This window comes from Scylla paramamosain, chromosome 31, assembly GCF_035594125.1.
Source record: "Scylla paramamosain isolate STU-SP2022 chromosome 31, ASM3559412v1, whole genome shotgun sequence".
Taxonomy (NCBI): domain Eukaryota; kingdom Metazoa; phylum Arthropoda; class Malacostraca; order Decapoda; family Portunidae; genus Scylla; species Scylla paramamosain.
In genome coordinates, this window is record NC_087181.1 from 160,001 (window position 1) to 180,000 (window position 20,000).

Genomic DNA, 20,000 nt, shown 5'->3' on the forward strand with positions numbered 1-20,000 from the left:
AGAAGGTTAAATGTAAGTTAATTGGCATCCAGTGAGTGTTGTCTGATAGTAAGGGCAGCAGGCTTTGTGTTATTAACCTTCCGAAATAATCAGCTGAGTTATATATATACGTACAGTTAATATCATCTTGTTAAATACATCTCCCTTTCGCTCATTCACTCACTCACTCTTCTTCATTTATTCTCTCTCTCTCTCTCTCTCTCTCTCTCTCTCTCTCTCTCTCTCTCTCTCTCTCTCTCTCTCTCTCTCTCTCTCTCTCTCTCTCTCCTCACTGACCAAGACGCTGGTAATGACGAGGGTCTTGTCCTGCTGCTTCTCCTCCGTGTGTGTTCCAGTGTAGCTGGCACCGTTGGCTGGATCCCACCTGAAGACACACGAGAAAATCTTTACCATTATACTGTGTTGTCCCGAAGGTCAAGGCCCAAATCTGATAATCTTCTACGTGGGCCCCTCAGCCTCCCTCCTTCCCTCCCCAACTCAGCCCATACTAAGGGTGAAAAAATTGAAGATACGATATATGAAGTAAAACAGGGGTGATGCAAAACTGGGATTGACGAGGAAAGGTACTTAAACTTTAAACACATAATTAAAAAGAGTAGAAAAAAAAAAATGAAGAACACAGCATATATATATGAAGTAAAACAGCAGATATATGACATGTAAATGAGAAGGGGAAAAAAAAACCTAAACTATATAAATACATAATTAAAAAGAGGTCAACACGAAGAAGAAGAAGAATGAAGAAATAGAACAATAAAGAACGAGGAAGTGTTATTTCATGATCTGCAATAATGAACGCAGCTTTCTCAGGTAAGAGTGAAGCCACGCAGACAACACAGTGACACCTAACAGACAGAGGTCGTGTGTGTGGTGACGGGAGAGTTGCGTCACTGTCCGCGCCACTTCTGGAAGGTTGTGTGTGTGTGTGTGTGTGTGTGTGTGTGTGTGTGTGTGTGTGTGTGTGTGTGTGTGTGTCTTTTATATTTCTCATGTATTAGTTGCTTTCAATGTGTTCAGTATAAGAGCGATTTGTTGGACATTGCTAGTCACTGTGAAGTATGATGTCCTGTAATTTGTGGTCAATCAAATATTTATCTGTTTATATCTATCTATCTATCTATCAATACTAATCTGTAGTTGTTCTTCGTGCTTCTTGTGGAGTCTGAGCAGTTAACTAAATTTAATTCAATTCAGACACACACACACACACGCACTCACGTACTTTCCAACATGGTTCAGTCCCTCCCTAGTGAACTCTATAATGTGGAGAGTCACGTCCCGCCTGGAGCCGTCCTCGTCCAGCTTGATCAGTCCAGTCAGGCCACTAACTTCCGCCTACGGGAGGGATGAAGCACGTGGGTTGTAACAAGGTACATGGAAAGAGGAACACACACACACACACACACACACACACACACACACACACACAAGCCCTCTCATGAACGTCTTCCCCCATTGATGATGCAGAATTCTTGTTAAACTATCACTAGCATCACGAAAACACTCCCTGAAGCCCGAACAACTTTCAATACACTTGAAAGGAGTGACGATGAGAGGAAACGTTTGAGAATAAAGGCCTTAGCAGGAACGTGACAGATGGTCGGGCAGTAGATCGCTTCAAGAGGAGGTCGTAAAAGTTTACCGGTATAGGATGATGATGCCAAAAACGTTTAAGAATACGAACTTAAGAGCAGAGGAGTCCGGTCCAGGTAACTCACACGCTACCAGTATACTCACCAGGTTTATATAATTAAGAAGAGCCGTCCCGTGCTCCCAGGTGCTATCTCCAGCGCAGTCTAGAGAAACCTCATAGAGCCTGATGGAGCGGCTGAGGTCATCCACAGCCTTGGCAAAGAAGTGAACCGCGTCGTATATGAGCGCCGCCTCGGTCTGTGTTAGGGAGTGAGAGAGACGAGGCCGCGCTATGAATGAGGCACGAGAAGAGACACTGAGGTAACTTAACACTGTCAATTAAAGGAGGACTTAGAAAGACTGATTAATAAATAAGACTTTCAACAACTGAACACACACACACACACACACACACACACACACACACCTCTCACCCTCACCTTGTTTCCTTGACTCCTACCCAGCCGGTCTTCACCTTCACCTCTAGGGGAGTACTTGCCTTGTCTCCCTGACACACACACACACACACACACACACACACACACACACACACACACACACACACACACACACACACACATGTACACACTCACACGCTTCTCACCCTTGGCTTGCCTTGCCCTTGACTCACACCCAACCGGTCTTCACCCTCATAGGAAAGTACTGGCCTTGTCTCCCCGACACACACCCAGCCGGTCCTCATCCTCACCTTTAGTGGAGTGAGGCTGACATGGTCAGGACGCAGACTATCGGATTCCAAGTCGTGGGTGATTCGCTGCATGAGGGGACTGGACGGGTCCATGAGGCTCAGGCCAGTGAAGGTGGCGCCTTGGCGGAAGTCCATCAGCTCCACAGTGTGCAAGTCCTGCGGGAGAGGGAGGGACGGAGTTTTTGGGGCTACATTTTGTTGTGTTGGATTTGTAGTTTTCCGTCACAGAGTAAGATGCAAGGGACACGAACAACTGGAGGAGACTCGTACCTGACGCCAGTCCCTCACTTAAGGAAACGGCGAGAGAAGGTTTCCGTCTTTCTTTAATACAGTCTTTGGAAGTAGAGAGTGAACGAAGGAGGAAGGAGAGAAAGGATATGGCAGAAGGGAGGAGGAAAGAAATTGTCGTCATTTCATGTTAAAAAGTGTTATCAATAGCAGGGAAACGGTAAAGTTGGGGACGCACACTATGGCTGCCTGTGCTCTCGGCGCTCATCTCCGTCTCACTGGCCTTTGGCCTGTGGCGGATCCCTCATTCCGAGCAACACGGTCCCGCGGCACGTGTCTGGTGTGAGTCAGCTCAAGGCTTAACTTTGTTGGTCTTGAGTCTGCTACAAGTACAATCCAGTTAGTTATTTTATCGCTAAGGGAACTGCGCACCTGGATGTTTAGCCAACACTTCCGACTATACTGACGTCATGTCTTGCCTCAAAGCATCCATATATCATACATTTTGGCTGCCACATCCAGCTGCTCTACATTCCTATTGCTACATTTCACCTCAGACGTTCGTCGCAAATAGGTATACAAATAAAACACCAATGGCTAACAACTGAGCCATCCGAGTTTCCAGTTTACCTTCCCTAGTTTCCCCAGGTGCCCATTTATCGGCCAGCCCGAGGGATGAACGGCTGAGTGAACTCTATGCCGACTGTCCTAGACCGGATTTAAATCGGGGCCCGCGGATTGGTGGTGCAGGGGCGCCAGCCATTGAGCCATGGAGGGAATGTCACGTAAAGGAGTGATTTACGGTGTTAAAGAGGCAGGTGATGGTGTTAGGCAATGAAAATTTTGATAAAGAGATGGAAAGACACACGGTGATTAGAAATAAGGAAAAAGAATAAGAATGAAAGCAAGTTTTTGGTGTTGGTTATCATTATCCATTGTGTTCGGTGTTTTATTTACTTAATATAGCACGGTATAAGCTTGTTTTGTACCGTATTTGTATTATAATATTTTATACGAAGCGTGCTTCTCAAATTATGTTAAGAATTTGAAAGACGTGCTGAGACTGATGGATTGATTGACTTGACGTGCCAAAACATCGGGGCCACAAGGCCATGAATGGAGACACTCGCTGAAACATTCCATTCTGACAGTCATGCCACAGGGCCACACATGGGAACACACGCTGAAATATTCCACACTACAGGTAAACAAATGGAAGCAGACACGCTGAAATAAAACTAAAAGCAGCAACAGTACAGTGAGGCGCCGTGGGACTGACCAGGGAGGTGATGAAGTAGTGGTAGCCGGAGGCCGTCATGCCGAGGTCCTGGGCTTGCTGGAGGAAGGGATGGATCTTGTCTCGCCCCACGTCCAGCACCACGCGGGTAACACCAGCAGCCCTGATGCCATTCAAAAAGGGTCTGGCGGGGAGGGAAGGCGAGGCGTCAGCACAACAACTTCAGCACCAAAGTACAACATGACGCACTACAGCCAGTCGCCATTACCGTGCACGCAAGAGGGAAATGAGCGAGCGTCCCTGAATACCTGTTGAATACCTACTCATCGCGTCCTGCGAGAGAAACGTTGGTACTGACACTTTACACGGATAAAAAAAAAAAAATAAAATAAAATAAAGGGAGTTTAAGAAGAAATGATAAGTTCAAGCTCGAAAAAGTTAGATTGAAAAAATAAATAGAAAGGAATTGGTTCTCATATAGAGTGAATGGAATAAGCTTAGTGATCGGGTTGTTAGTCGTGAGTTATTAGGAAACTTTAAAGGAAGATTAGACGGATTTATGAATGGGAATGATAAGTGGAAATAGGTAGCTATGTTTCATACAGGGACTGCCACATGTAGGACTGATCGCTTCTTTCAGCTTCCCTTATTTTCTTATGTTATGTGAGATGCGCGTCTCACCGGTAGTCCTGTACCGGCAGCTGCCTCAGGATGACGTCCCACATCTCGCTCTTCACCACCTCCTGCACCCTCGCCAGGCTCTCGTTGTTTTCGTAAATGACGAAAAACTTGCGCCATTGAAGAGTTTCCAGCACATCTATGTATGCCTGAGTGAGAAAGGCAAGCTGCGTAAACACACACACACACACACACACACACACACACACACGACGAGTTAAAAGAATGGAAGGAGGTTAATGGTATCCGTTGATTATATATTTTCTTAAGGAAATCTGAAGAGGTGATGCACACATCTGTTTGTAATAAGAATAGGAAAAAGGAATAATGGCTTTGGGATCAATATGGTTTAAAAAGTTTTAAAAAAGTTGAAATTGATTCTCGGTTGGCAGAAAACTAGATGACTGGAATAGACTCAGTAACCAGGTTGTCAGTGCAGTCAGTGGGGGCTTCAAACGAACTTCTACATAAATATGGAGATAGAATGATATATGAGAACAAATGTGTGTATTTCATAGAGGAAATGCCGCACGTGGTGCTATTCGCTCTGGGTAACACTGTGATGGTGTTGACGTTGATGGTGATGGTGCATGAAGCGGACCTCACACCAAGTAACGCGGCGCCTCACCTTGGACAGAGTGGACGGGGACGGGTAAAGGTTGACAGAGTAGGCGTGGGTGGTCAGCCCGAAGTCCCACCTATACTCTAGATGGGGCACCTCAAAGGCGTCACAGATAGACTGCACGTGGGCCGCGCTCTGGCCAGACTGAGGCCCGAAGATTGCCGCCACACCATACTGCAGGAGCAAGCACGCTGCGGACAGAGGCGGCACGAGTTACTTTATAAGAAAAATGTGAACCCACGTGTGTGTTGTGTTCTAATTCTCCTTAAAGCAGCCAAGTAATGATGTTAGTGCCTCTTGGTGACGGACCTCTATCATATACACAAAGGAAAGCAATGAAGACGATATGGCAGTACAGAAGGCAACCACCATCGCAGCGAGGCGGCCACGGTAAGCTAGCCGACCTTTCCTGGAGCTGTTGAAGGAGTCGTCGGGTTGAACAAATTCCTCATGGGTTGCGAGGAGCGTATGGGGCAACAGCGAGCGGTCACGGTTGACGGTGTCCACGGCGTACTTGAAGATCACCTCATATTCATTCTGGGAATTGAACAGTCCTCCTGCAGGGGAAGGAAACAGTGAAAACCGCATTGTTTATCTTTCATTACATGCATAAGAACATAAGAAATAAGGGAAGCTGCAAGAAGCGACCAGGCTTACACGTGGCAGTCCCTGTATGAAATATACCTACCTATTTTCACCTATCATCCCCATCCATAAACCCGTCTAATCTTCTCTTAAAACTCCCTAATGTTCTTGCACTAACAACATGATTACTGAGTCCGTTCCACTCATCTACCACTCTATTTGAGACCCAATTTCTTCCTATCTCTTTTCTAAACCTAGATTTTTCAAGCTTGAACCCGTTATTTCTCGTTCTACCCTGGTTGCTGATCCTAAGAATTTTGCTTACATTCCCTTTGTTATCACCCTTATACCACTGAAAGACTTCTATCAGGGCCCCTCTTAAAATACAGACATCCCTATCCCTAATCATATCACAGGACATAGATTCTGAAAAAAAAAAAAAAAAAAAATAGACAATAGCTGTTGTCATTGACATGACCTGGCACGCTGACGTAATTTGTGTCTGAAATCCATCCATCCTTTACTCGCTGAGGACTTTGTTACCTTTCAAGTTTCATTCTTCCTTTTTCAAGTTTTCCTTTAATTATAGTAATCTTAAAGTGAAAACAGGAGGTATGAAGTTAATGCGTCAAGTTCCCAAATTACCGCTCCTGACTCAATCATGTAACCATTTCCATTCCAAACGCTTGATTCCATAAGCTGGCCGCTTCGATGCTCTCTACAAAAGGACTGAATGTTCTGATTAGAATAAAGAACGGTTTCTGAACTCCCAGCTGAATTCTTTATCAGGATATACACGTACATACATGCTGTGAGTTTTAAAAATACCAATGCTTTATACTTTTAAGCCATCAGTCAGCGTCATCTTTAAGGTTGTGTGTGTGTCAAGCTTGAACCCGTTGCTTTCTATCATATCCTGATTGCTAACCCTAAAGATAACACGTGCTCCCATCATCCTTGTTACAAAGCTGCTACTATTTCAATAACTCTATCAGATTCCATCGTAATATGTGCCTCACACACACACACACACACACACACACACACACACACACACACACACACACACAAACACTCACACACACACACACACACACACATACACACACACACACACACACACACACACACACACACACACACACACACACACACACACACACACATACACTCTGGTCCCTGTGTATATCTTAATCTCAGTTCAACGCGTGACCCCTGTTGTGTGCTGCCTGGCCAAGACTTTCAGGCTCTCACGGTCCCAGGCCGCTGCTCTGCTGCTCCACAATTCTGTAAGCAGGATGTGGCGGTACTCTCTCAATGGCTTCCCTTGCCTCTATTACAGCACCAGCTGGGGCCACGACGTCACGGCCTCCCTTCCCGCTACGCACCTGTGTGACTGCTGGGGAGGCTGATGGCTGATGGCGTCACTAGTATTGCAATATATGTAAATCTATTTATTTATTTACTGAGCTGAGAGAGAGAGAGAGAGAGAGAGAGAGAGAGAGAGAGAGAGAGAGAGAGAGAGAGAGAGAGAGAGAGAGAGAGGAGAGACTCGTTTACGGTACATATCCGTCACGAAACTCGTTGTTTTGTCGCACGCTTTTTATAGCCACTGGTCTGATCTGTGCGTGGTCTCATCTCAATCATCAGAGAATGAAGCAGCGCATCACCGCCTCTCCTCGTCTCTCGCTGCCTTATGACCATATTCTGAAACACGTCTGCGCCGCACCTCCACTACTTTCAAAAGCCTATAATTGAAGTTACACGGTTTTTAGGGATGTTTTTACAATTCTAATGACATATTAACAAGATTTCTACATTATTGAGAGGAGAAACACTCGTGTGAACTCGGCTGATCATCTCTGTAGCCTTTAAAAACAGTCGTGGTGAAACAGCATGGCGTTTCTGAATACAGCATTACTCGTGGGGTGACTAGCAGCCGCGGCAGACGAACTGCTGGACACAGACAGAGCGAACGATGAACAGTATGTAAAGTCAACTCACCTATTTTGATGACATCGGAGGCCGCGGCCCTGCCAGTGAAGGCCAGCAGCACCACCAGCAGGGACACACGGCGGAGCATCGCGAGAGGAGCCTCGGGGGAGGAAACAGGGCTGTCCCATTCACTTTCTTCCCTCTGTCTCTACAAAAATAGATTAACTGGTAGTAGTAGTAGTAGTGGTAATGCTGGTGGTATATATAGTGCCGCCTTCCCGCCAGCTTTAAAAGAAAGAGCCACACGCTTAGTACCCGCAGCGTGAATACTTGGCCGGTTTTCCCTCGTCACTTATGAAAACAACTCTTAACCCTCTTATTACTTTATTCATCTATTGTTAACATTCAGCGCTCTCTAACAAATGACTGGGCAAACAAAAATAGAAGAAAGAGAATGGAAAGTTTCTATTGTCTCTTCTAGTCTACACAATTGAGAGATTTCAGCATCAATTAAGGCGTGTAATAGTTGACAAAAATATGCAGAAATAAAAGGGTTAAAAAATAAATGCAACAATAAAAGGGTTAAGAAATAAATGCAACAACAGATGACTAGGAACTCCTGATTCACAACAATAAAAACCACATGTTATTTTTTTTTACTTTCTTATTTTCTTTTACTTTTCCTCACTGCGTCCTTTGAGAAAATTAAATTTATAATCCTGGTGTCTTGAAATACCAATATACGGAGCATACCCACCTCTTACTTCCCACACGTAAAAGATTTATTGAATATTGTTTTCTTTTTTATTTATTTCATGCATTTTAAATTAAATAAAGCAATGAGAAAAAAATCACCTTTTTTTTTTTATTTCCATCACATATTATGGTGAAAAAGTATTACATATATAAAAAAACTAAAATAGGCTCGATGGCAACAATCTCTCTCTCTCTCTCTCTCTCTCTCTCTCTCTCTCTCTCTCTCTCTCTCTCTCTCTCTCTCTCTCTCTCTCTCTCTCTCTCTCTCTCTCTCGTTCATATTTGAGCTTTTACTCATTTGGAATTTATACTTTTATAATCTTTTATTTATATTTGCTCATTTCTACAGACACTCAACATTCTCTCGCCATGGCAAATCGGAACCACAGCCGCCACGTCACCGCCGAAGGATAAGCAAGTCTCCCTTTTCTTCTCCTCCTCCTCCTCCTCCTCCTCCTCCTTACAAGATTAAAGGTCTTGCATAACATCCCTCTTTATATAAGCGACCTCATTATAAACCACTCAACACTACACTAATTACTGTATGACAACGATCCTCATCTCTATCGACTTATTCTATCATTCTTGTATATTATTATTTTCTCACTCTCTCTTTTCCTTTCGTTCATTTATACTCATTCATTTATCAGCATCGTCAGCACCTTTCCTTCCCTCGCTGACTTATTTCGCCCAGCAGTTTCTCCATTCCATTTCATCATCATTTCCATCGCGTTATCTCTTTGTTAAGTATTTCCTCACTCCCTCTTTGCTCTCCTTAATTTACCAGTATCACCTGCACCTTTCCTTCCCTCGGTGACTATTTCGGCCTGTAATTTCTCCGCCACACCCGATAAATATTACATGTCTTTACTGCCTCTCGCTGCAACAGTTACATTATCTACGCTGAATCCACTATTTTTTTTCTTTTTTTCCCTAATTTCAAAACCTTTAGTCTGTGAAGGTATTTGAGAGAGAGAGAGAGAGAGAGAGAGAGAGAGAGAGAGAGAGAGAGAGAGAGAGAGAGAGAGAGAGAGAGAGGAAATGGATCCTTGACATTTGAAATACACTTGGCGCCAGAATATTAGCCCATCGCTTCATGATGGGGTGCTCAAGTGAGGCAATTCTCATTATTTCCTTTATAACAGGCAAACAACTTTTACGAGAGACATCCTGCATCTGGCAAGTCTTTCGAGATACAGACAGTCCATCACGACCACTAGGGGAACACCACTACGGACGAAGTATTTGGAAAGGGTTAGGTTACTTCCCGTCAATATGAACAGAAGCATGTTGGTTATCTGCTACACTTCAAGTTATCTTCATAATGAAAGACTCAGCAAACTAATAGATTAAAGTTACTGTTATTCTATATGAGGCAAGGAAGCCAGTGGCGTAAACAGCAAAGATTGTGGTCTATGTGGTGGTCTTTTACTGCTATGGTTGTCCTTTGTTAACTTTCCTAGCACTGTAAAAATTGTTTGCATGGAGACGCAGTAGAGAAAAAAAGGGAAAATAGGTTTATTTTTCTTTTCACACAGCAGAAATATTTACTAGAGCTTAGGGCAAAAGTTTTGTCTCAGAGTGGTGGGTACTAACGGAAGAAATATGTCTGTCTCAGAGTGATGGGTACTAACGAGAGAAATATGTCTGTCTCAGAGTGATGGGTACTAACGGGAGAAATATGTCTATCAATAAAAGGATTGAGAAGAGATCGTGACAATGAGAGCGCAAGGCATCGCTCAATGAATATGAAGAGAAGCACGCTGATAATTTGGTTTACTTTACGTTATCTTCTGAGTGGACGGCATGAAAGACACAACAGATTAACTTATTAAATCTAATATAACTCTATACGAGACAGAGAAGTCAGTGGAGTAAAGAGAAGAGATTGTGGGCGTTAAGAAGAGATCGTGACAGTGACAACACAAGGCATCAGTCAAGAAATATGAACAAACGTATATATGTTAGTAATTTAGTTTAATTCACGTTACCTTCATAATAAAAAGATTAAAGTTACTGTAACTCTACACTAGACAGAGAAGACAGCGAAATAAACACCAAATATTGTGGGCGCTACTGAGCGATGAACACAAGGGGGTGAGAAAGCCTCGTGAAGGCGTTGGGGTGGCGATACCAATTCATACGACAGTGTGAACGCAAGACACCACCACTCACTCTCAGGTTACATCAAGGGAACTGCCACAACAAACATCCCCATCTGTATAGCGCTTAAGTGCATGGTGACCTTGACGTCGGAGAGCGCCGGGTTAAGGACCTGAAATGTTTCCTCGTTCCACCACTATTACTTTTAAAAGGTTCTAGTTGAAGTTGCATGGGATTTTAAAGGTGTGTTTACGATTCCCGTGAGTAGTAAGATCTTCATATTGTTAACAAGAGAAACAGTTTTCAAATTCCTGCTAATCATCTCTGTGGCCATTGAAAATAATTGTGGTGAGAGAGGAAACCATTTCAAAATACGGTCTTTGGACACTCATGTCAGATAATACACAGAAGAAACGCCAGAATGAGGTGGAAGCTTTCGGGGACTTCATAACATCAATACGTGGATTTTAGGTTTTAACGGAAACATCACGAATAATAATAATTAAGATTGATGAGAATATGCAGCATTAGCACTTGATTATTATTTGTTATGGAGCCTGAAGAGACACGTGCGGCACGGCACTGCAGCGGATGCATCATGTACTGCCGTAGCATGACAAGAATTTAGTTCGAGCACTTTCGCAGATTAATTGCCTTGCCTATCTCATCAATTTGGTAACATAACGACCACATCTGTTCATTACGAGCGCAGTCTGGAAATATGAAGTGAAGACTTTCTTAGAAATCGAATCTACACAAATGCTGAATGTAGCCGAGGGACGCAGCACTTGTGTTAACAGTAAACCTTCCCTTATCAGGTTTTCACACAGCACCTGACGAGCTGGAAGCAGGACCTGGGGCACCATCTACCCTGCTTTAGTACTGAGTGCCTGGGAAGAAATGCTATGGGCGCCTCTTTTGGCTCTGATCATTAGGGACTGGCACCTCAGTGATCATTTTTATTTTTAACCTTTTTGTAGTCCTTGGCTACATAAAATGAATAAATAGATAAAATGCAAGCCTTGCGGCTCGAAGCCTAATCCTCACATTTAGGGTCGACACACTCAGCGATACCCAGTGACTCCACACACTCACGAGAGCGACTGGCGCACTATCACTATGCAGCGTCAGGGCAGCATATATATATATATATATATATATATATATATATATATATATATATATATATATATATATATATATATATATATATATATATATATATATATATATATATATATATATATATATATATATATATATATATATATATATATATATATATATATATATATATATATATATATATATATATATATATATATATATATATATATATATATATATATATATATATATATATATATATATATTAATTTTTTTTTTGTCAATGTAGTTGGGGCACCGGCCAAGGGCAACAAGACTGCAATAAAAAAATATAAAGAAAATAGACCAACTGAGGTGCAACGCAACACGTGGCGGGGAGGAAAGTACTCACCACACAGCCCACACCACACAACAGCGGCTAGCAGAGTGACACCCGCCAAGTACCCGGCGGCTTCTTTAGTTTTTGTGTTGCCAACCACTACACTTCCCCAACACACACACACACACACACACACACACACATACACACACACACACACACGACACACACACGCGCGCGCGCGCGCGTGTAGATATGAAATATACCTACCTATTTCCACTATCATCCCTAAAAAGGGAAACATTCCACTGTTCTTGTAGATATGAAATATACCTACCTATTTCCACTATCATCTCTAAAAGGGAAACATTCCACTGTTCTTGTTTTCTACGCTATTTACACATTTATTTATTTGATTTTTTTTTTCTCTCTCTACAAGCAAAGTCACAACTACTATGCAGTTTTTCACTTACGCTTACCAGATTACTAAATGATGAAAATGTTTCGTGACTCGAGGTCCAGACTACACTCCTGTACTCAGATTTATATTGAGTGACGGTAAGTGTTGTTAGCGCAGGGAACTGAGGCTGAGAGGCACCAAAGGACCGTGACTATAAATACATGCATTACTTATACCGAACACCGATCCCTGTCAGCCAGTTAGCCACCCTGCCAGGCAGGCCGGGAATCAGAGAAGAACAAGGAAGTGGCTACGAGTTCATGATGCACAAAGTTCCACTTACGTAACATCCTCATATATTTGTGAGAGTTGTGGGCATTGATGCCGTTCACCTGCAACTCACACGAAGTTTTCAGAGCTTTGTGTGAACACTGTAGTGAGTATAACGTAAGTATTCACCTACCACAATATCCACAAATGAGAGATTTCGGTATTCCCCAAAGGCGTCTCAGGTTCCTGTCTTGTCGGGAATATCTCCTATGCCTGGCAGCAATGCTGGTGATGGCCGGCTAAGTGGTACAATGAAGGCCAGCTGCTGCCCTGTTGCTCAAGGCCACCACGAGCCCTGACAGGGGCTGCGCTGCTCAAGGCCCTCACGAACTCTGATGGAGGCTACGCTAACGCTAATACCGAACTACGATGACTAAAACAAAGCTGACTCGATGAAATTTCTTGAGATACAAAATATATGAATTCTACATTTAATTTTTAATTTTTTTATTTACTGGAATGTATCACATGATGCTGGAGTTTATCAATTTGTTTTATTATTATTATTATTATTATTATTATTATTATTATTATTACTATTATTATTATTATTATTATTATTACCATTATTATCATTATTGTTGTTATTATTATTGTTGTTGTTGGTGGTGTTGGTAGTGGTGGTGGTGGTGGTGGCGGCTGTTTCTTTTTTTTTTTTTTCTTCTTCTTAATAATAATAATAATAATAATAATAATAATAATAATAATAATAATAATAATAATAATAATAATAATTATTATTATTATTATTATTATTATAATTATTATTATTATTATCATTATTACTATTATTATTATTATTATTATTATTATTATTATTATTATTATTATCATTATTATTATTATTTAATATATCACATTCTGGTGGCACAGTACTTCTTTAAGCTTTCCAGGAAGTGTGCTTCATCTCCCTCGCAGTGACATTATTAGCTGGGCGAGCTAGAATTAATCTTGCGCCTCAAGCATCGATGAGTGTCGGGACTCGGCAGGCCCACGGCGTCCCTCGAGCACTCACGCGTTACTGTGGCACCAACGCCAAGAGAAGCGGGCACCAGTGTTGGCATGAGCAGTGGGGGGTTACTTGACACCCCTGCGTTGCCTTTCCACGGGGTAAGCACAGTAATGTTAAGTTATCTTTGTAGTTCGTGCACTAGGCTTATTACATGTCTGCTGTCACCATGGAGGTCGTGCGCTGTACAGTCTACTTGTTTACGATCTGAACGCTGCATGAAGGGGATCGTTGTGTCACTTGCCGAGAATCGCAGTCAGTTTCATTGATAAACTCTTGGTGGCTCTGCGGGACAGGTAATGAAGCAGTTTTGGGAACGAGACACAGCATCTTCGTCCTCCCTTCAGCAGGCCACTCCGGGATCCCGGCAGACTCAGCCAGCAACAGCGGCAGCCGCCACATGTGCTAACTCTCTTAATGTTTCTCTTAATCTTCATTTAAGATGAAGTACTACTTTAAGTTGTAATGAATTCTTCATCTTAAATGGGACCGGGAAGCAAACAACAGTTGCAGTATAAAGAAGTATCCATGAAAAAAAAAAAAAAAAAGTTTGTACAGACCACTGGCTGATTTACAAGATATTAGTGACAGAACATTAAGGATTATTGCGCAATAAAAAAAAATGAAGAATGTGTGCATTACAAGCGTGATGTGTTTGATGCAGGTAAAGTTTATAATATATATATATATATATATATATATATATATATATATATATATATATATATATATATATATATATATATATATATATATATATATATATATATATATATATATATATATATTGTCTGGTACAGAAAAGGAGAAAAAAAATGGCCGCGCAATAGGAAACTTTCAAAAGACAATCATAGGAAATTCTAAAATGTCGACAGTTTAGTTTCGTAAGTCTGGCAGTTGAAGACGTAGGAAAGGTAAATGCAATGGTAAATGCAGTGATAAATGGATGGTTGCAGATTTGTCAGTAAGAAGAGTAATGAAATACTAAAGATACTCTTGTATTAATAAGGTACAGTACATGTCAAGGAAATTATTAAACGGAAAACATTAGCGATGTTCATTGTTTTGACACTTGTGTCGTGAATATTTAGTCAGAAGTTTCTTGAGCGCTGTTTCTCGGCATAGTTTTGCTCGTCAAAACTATCTGGCATTTATAGAACTGTTTCAGCAAATCTGGCAATGCGATATTTCACCATAGGACCGCCAGTTAGGGTGATTGTCACCTTAAATAAACAAATTAAAATGCAGCTTCCACAGACGTAATGCATCAGATGTCCTATTTAGCACTTTACTCTTTATTCTTATTACAAAAAAAAAATGTTGTTGATATTTCCTAAAGGGCGGCACGGGCAAGACTCGAAGCATCGCAGATCGAGGGAAGGGGAGGAAGGTTCAGTCTGATGCCTCCCCAGATGTCTCGAGGCCCCGAGGAGGTGCCGGGTCGTGCGTCACTGGAGTAAGTATAGCGCCTCAGCATCAATATTACGTGTTGCCATCGTTGAATCTATAACACAGCGGCACACACTTTGCGGTGAAGAGCCAGCAGGCCGGTGGAACTGTCTAGCAGGCGACGGGGAGGCGTCACGTCCCTGCAAGCCTCCCTGTGGCCGCGGCTCCGGACGACAAGACACGGCACAAGCACGACAGCGATGATATATTGTTGCAGACTACAGTCGTGCAGTCATGCTATGGATCTGTTTGTCTTTTTTTTTTTTCTACGTTCCTAATGCACTAATGGTTAACACGTAGAGGAGAGGAGGGAAAGAAAGAAGGTTGTGTTGCCATTCTCTCTCTCTCTCTCTCTCTCTCTCTCACACCACACATCGACCGTGTCAGTGAAGAAGGCTAGTACTGTATCAGCTCGCTTGCCAGTGAAGAATCCCTCCATGATGAAAGCGACACAAAGGTGACAGTGGTGGACAAGAGTAATGAACCAGCGGGCAGTGTCTCGTGGTTGTTTCCTTGTCCGTTTCTTCCCTGTGAGTGGACCCTTGTTGGCTCGAAACCCATCAACTCGCGTCTGACACTACGCGGTAAGTTTCAATGCTTGTTGGCCCACAGAGGTTGTTAACTGCCGTTCCTTAACCACCTTTTACCGCCACTGGTGTTGTTGCGTCGCTAGTGACGTAGTGACTGTACTAGACTTACTTGCTCTACCAGACAAGGAGCACCAGGAGTAAAAAAATCAATACCATGAAGGTATTCCTGCCATCTGCAAGTGCGTGGTTAAGCTCTGTGGGAACACCGTCCCTATTGACAAGAATTATATCTGATTATGCGGCTACAGTGCCATCTGCTAGTTTTTTTTTTTTTTTTAAGATGGTGCGTGTAAGTATGCCAGTGTCCTCCATCACCATTATTTTTCATTTACTTATTTATCTATTAATTTTTTGAATGACTACAGTACTACCTGGTGACGGCTTTCTGAACCAACATTTATAACCAGCTGAATTATTTACAGGTGCGTACCGTGTGACCACAAGATGGTGCACTGCACTGATGAGCAACACCCAGAGCCTCTTTTTCTGCTGTGATCGCTGCCGGAATCTCGCACCGTGAAGGTGAGTAGCATATCTTCCTTGACCCTTACAGCTGGAGGTCATATGCATTGGGATAAATACTAACAATGCCCTCGCCGCGAAGGCACTGAGCCGACCATGATACTGACTAAAGCATTGCACGTGTCTTAAGTAATCCCCTGAACATGCGGCACATCAATCTGCTGTGTAATAGTGACAATGAAAGTAATTAAGATATTACTCGTTCCTTATGTCAACAAACTCCAATAATGCGGCAGTGGGCGGGGCTGTGCAGACTGAGGGAATCGTGGGGTAAAAGTGCTAATGATTTTACCGTAAAATTACACAGTTCTGTGAGATATTAAAAGGAAAATTTGTATTTTGTTAGGGGAATGGTGGACTGCCGCCATTACTGATTCTCACTATTTCCTTGAACATTATCTAATAAACTGACTAAACCTAACTGGTTCTAAAGTAACGGGGGCTTGACCTTCAGATTACCTAACCTAAGCTAACCTAATTCCTTGAACATTCTGTGCCTTCCTTCATACAAAATTTTGTTATACATCGTTCACTTACCTTCATTGAGGAGAACAGTCTCGCTGTGTGGAGAGGTAAGTCAAGGAACCGATCCTTGAACTGTGGGAATGTTCGCTTGATGAACACTGACTGAGTCAAGTAGTAAAATAGCTTTTCCTCCTCCCGCATTCAGACCTGCGAGTGCTTCGTAACCCTCCCCTTTCGCTTGCCACTCCCTCCAGCGTTGGCGTCTTGCCAACACTGGCATGGACTGGACAAAGTTGTGAGAATGATTCACGGTGGCTGGAGACAGCCGTGGTCACCCATGCCAATGTGCCTGGCCAGCAGTGCAACGAGATGGCGTTTAGGAGAGCGTGTTAGGAGAGTGTGTTCCCTCGTGGCGTCAAGGGTGTTCCTTAGCCCCGGGACTCTCACTCCACTAAAAGTCTGGACTACCTTTGGACGCTACTCACAACCCACGTGCCTTCCACAAAACCCTCACGATTATATTACCCTTCCCAGATTTCACTTCGTCAGTTTCCTGCACTGTGCTCACACCGTCACTTTTACCAGAATAGGAAACGCAAAAATCATCAGGCAGAACGAAAGCCTGTCCATCAGTTTTCACAGAACACTCGTCTCTCTCGCTGTTTGGGCAACACTGACGTGGGTTTGGCTTTGGCTTAGCTCCACTGGTAAGTCATCATCTTTACCTGTCCAATACCTAGGTTTCCACAGTGACATGAGTTTTAACCTTGGGAATGGTCAAGCCGGCACCTCCACACTACCACCATGCCCTCGTGACGCCACCACTCTGAACAGCACTCACAGGGGTGTTGGGCGAGGTGCACATCACTAGATCACAGCCGCCACTTCACACCAGATTTGTCGAGTTGGTAAGAACACAAGAGGTATTCTTCTTTATCATATTTTCAAAAACTGCAGAGAAGTGATGCAAATTAATGTCACAGCAGCCACAGACGTCTGCCATCATCAGTAACAGAGGACATAAAGTATAGGCGTGACAAATATAGCTTCAAATAAGAAAACTCGCAAACACAACCAACGATACACAAGATTCTATCCCATATTTACGTCATTAAATTCCTCTTCACCAAGAGAACACTCCACATCACTGTCCTTATGGCGGCGCTCGAACCTCGCCACGAAGCCCACAGTGGACCGAATCCGACACGACACATGAAGTAGGGAGCATCTTTATAAGCTATCCTGTATACCCAAATGTACACGTATTCAGTAACTTTATTGTATCCTTATAAGGTAAACAGATACAGGCATCTATTGTTAATGATTGCGTTCTGTGATTATCCAGTTACGAAGATCGTGATACATAGCAGAGGACGACAGTCTGATTGGAGAAGTGCAATTTAATGAAGAACTAATGAAGGAAACGAAGACAATAGTATTTGGAATGTGGAGGAACAGCGGCACAGTATATTCAACTGAGAACAGACCAACACCACGTGCTGACGACAAACTCCATCATCAACGCCACCTATATTCCTCACTCTGAGGTCCCAGTTAGAATTAAAGATCTTTCTTTTAGCTTTCCTATCATGGTTTTGTATAGTCACTGAAACAGACCACGAGGAACATAGGAGAGTGCCAAGACAAAGACTACACTCCCTACCAGTAACTCAACTGAACTTTCCGACATTTACTGACAAAATATAGATTCCTGTCATGACATCTCACGGAGTTGTATCATTTACTGCTAAATCATCAGTGCAGTGTGTGCCATTACCCCAAACTTTACCTTTAGCTTCCTTCAGTCTTTACAGTTCTGCCCACTGCCGCCTTATTGAAGTCTGTTGATGTAAGAAACGTTTAATATTTTGATATCTCGTATTATGACTAGTACACATAACAGAGGTGAAGAAAGGAAGACCGAAAAAGAGGTGGTCGATTGTGTGAAGGAGGGTGTAAGACAGAAAAGGATTTACGAAGGAGAAGCATACAATACAACCACATGGAGAAGGTTCATCCCAAACAGTGACCCCTTATAGAAAAGTGACACAAACTGAGATAATGATTCGCACACATGATGCTGATGCGTCGTAAGTTTAGGTAGTTTACTAAAGAAGTGTATAATGTCTTAATGTAGCCAATTTTACCATGATCTCTGTGTCTACGCGGTGAGCGCATTGTTACTCGTAGCACTGGAGCTTTTCGTCTCATCAACTCCTCTCCTCTAACTGACTGTCTTCAGCCTCTCTCTCACCGCCGCAATGTTGCATATCTAGCTGTCTTCTACCGCTATTTTCATGCTAACTGCTCTTCTGATCTTGCTAACTGCATGCCTCCCCTCCTCCCGCGGCCTCGCTGCACAAGACTTTCTTCTTTCTCCCACCCCTATTCTGTCCACCTCTCTAACGCAAGAGTTAACCAGTATTCTCAATCATTCATCCCTTTCTCTGGTAAACTCTGGAACTCCCTGCCTGCTTCTGTATTTCCACCTTCCTATGACTTGAATTCCTTCAAGAGGGAGGTTTCAAGACACTTATTCATCAATTTTTGACCACTGCTTTGACCCTTTTATGGGACTGGCATTTCAGTGGGCATTTTTTTTTTATTGGATTTTTGTTGCCCTTGGCCAGTGTCCTTCCTACATAAAAAAAAACAAAACAAAACAGTATTTCATGCATGGACGAGTAAGGCCACGTTATAAGAGTAAGCAAGTGGGAGAGGCGACACAGAACACCGCCACCTAATTTCATGGAAGCTGTTTTGACAAGAGAGGAGATTTTCAAGATAATGGCATAAGCGATATAACAAAGGTGATAAAGAAAACAGTCCCTAAGGCTAATAATCATGACTGAATTAGAGGTAACGAGTTCAAGGTTGATAAAGTTAGATTTATAAAAGAGACGAAGAAATTAGTTCTCAGAGTGATAGATGACTGGAACAGACCCAGTGATCAGGTTGTTAGTGCCTAATCAATAGACCCAGTGATCAGGTTGTTAGTGCCTAATCAATAGGGATTTTTAAAGATTAGACCAATACATAGATGAGAATGATAGATGTGTATGTACAGAAACTGCCACGTGTATTCCTGATGGCTTTATAAAGCTTCCCTTATGCCTTATGTTCGTATGTTCTTACCACCACCACCACCACCACCGCCGCCACCATTGTACTGTCTCTACTTGCACCAACTTCTAGCCACATGTTTTATATAGAAACTGCTACGTGTAGGACTGATGACTTCTTACAGCTTCACTTATATCATGTTCTTACCACCACCAACATCACCACCACCACCATTACCACCACCACCGCTACTACCACCAC

General features: G+C 42.7%; 1 protein-coding gene and 1 long non-coding RNA gene across 8 annotated transcripts in view; one reads left to right on the forward strand and one right to left on the reverse strand.

The window, feature by feature from the left end:
- Nucleotides 1-17,060, reverse strand: part of LOC135116348 (glutamate receptor ionotropic, kainate 2-like) — a 25,588-nt gene extending 8,528 nt beyond the window's left edge. For 3 of the 7 annotated variants that reach the window (XM_064033714.1, XM_064033715.1, XM_064033713.1), the window contains exons 1-10: nt 16,749-17,060; nt 7,696-7,834; nt 5,511-5,663; nt 5,113-5,297; nt 4,488-4,633; nt 3,849-3,990; nt 2,342-2,497; nt 1,738-1,890; nt 1,223-1,335; nt 277-364 (exon numbers count right to left, since the gene is read on the reverse strand). In XM_064033714.1, the coding sequence (XP_063889784.1) occupies nt 277-364; nt 1,223-1,335; nt 1,738-1,890; nt 2,342-2,497; nt 3,849-3,990; nt 4,488-4,633; nt 5,113-5,297; nt 5,511-5,663; nt 7,696-7,834; nt 16,749-16,877 (1,404 nt within the window). In that variant the 5' untranslated portion in view covers nt 16,878-17,060. Of the gene's footprint in view, nt 1-276; nt 365-1,222; nt 1,336-1,737; nt 1,891-2,341; nt 2,498-3,848; nt 3,991-4,487; nt 4,634-5,112; nt 5,298-5,510; nt 5,664-7,695; nt 7,835-11,532; nt 11,568-11,983; nt 12,103-12,390; nt 12,541-12,774; nt 12,914-16,748 lie in introns of those variants that run through there. The other 4 variants (XM_064033717.1, XM_064033718.1, XM_064033716.1 and 1 more) reach the window with 4 other exon arrangements.
- A 394-nt stretch (nt 17,061-17,454) lies between these two features.
- Nucleotides 17,455-19,825, forward strand: LOC135116356 (uncharacterized). The gene is made up of 3 exons (XR_010276246.1): nt 17,455-17,584; nt 17,808-17,893; nt 18,022-19,825. It is a non-coding gene; the product is annotated as an uncharacterized LOC135116356 (long non-coding RNA).
- Nucleotides 19,826-20,000: the final 175 nt, after the last annotated feature.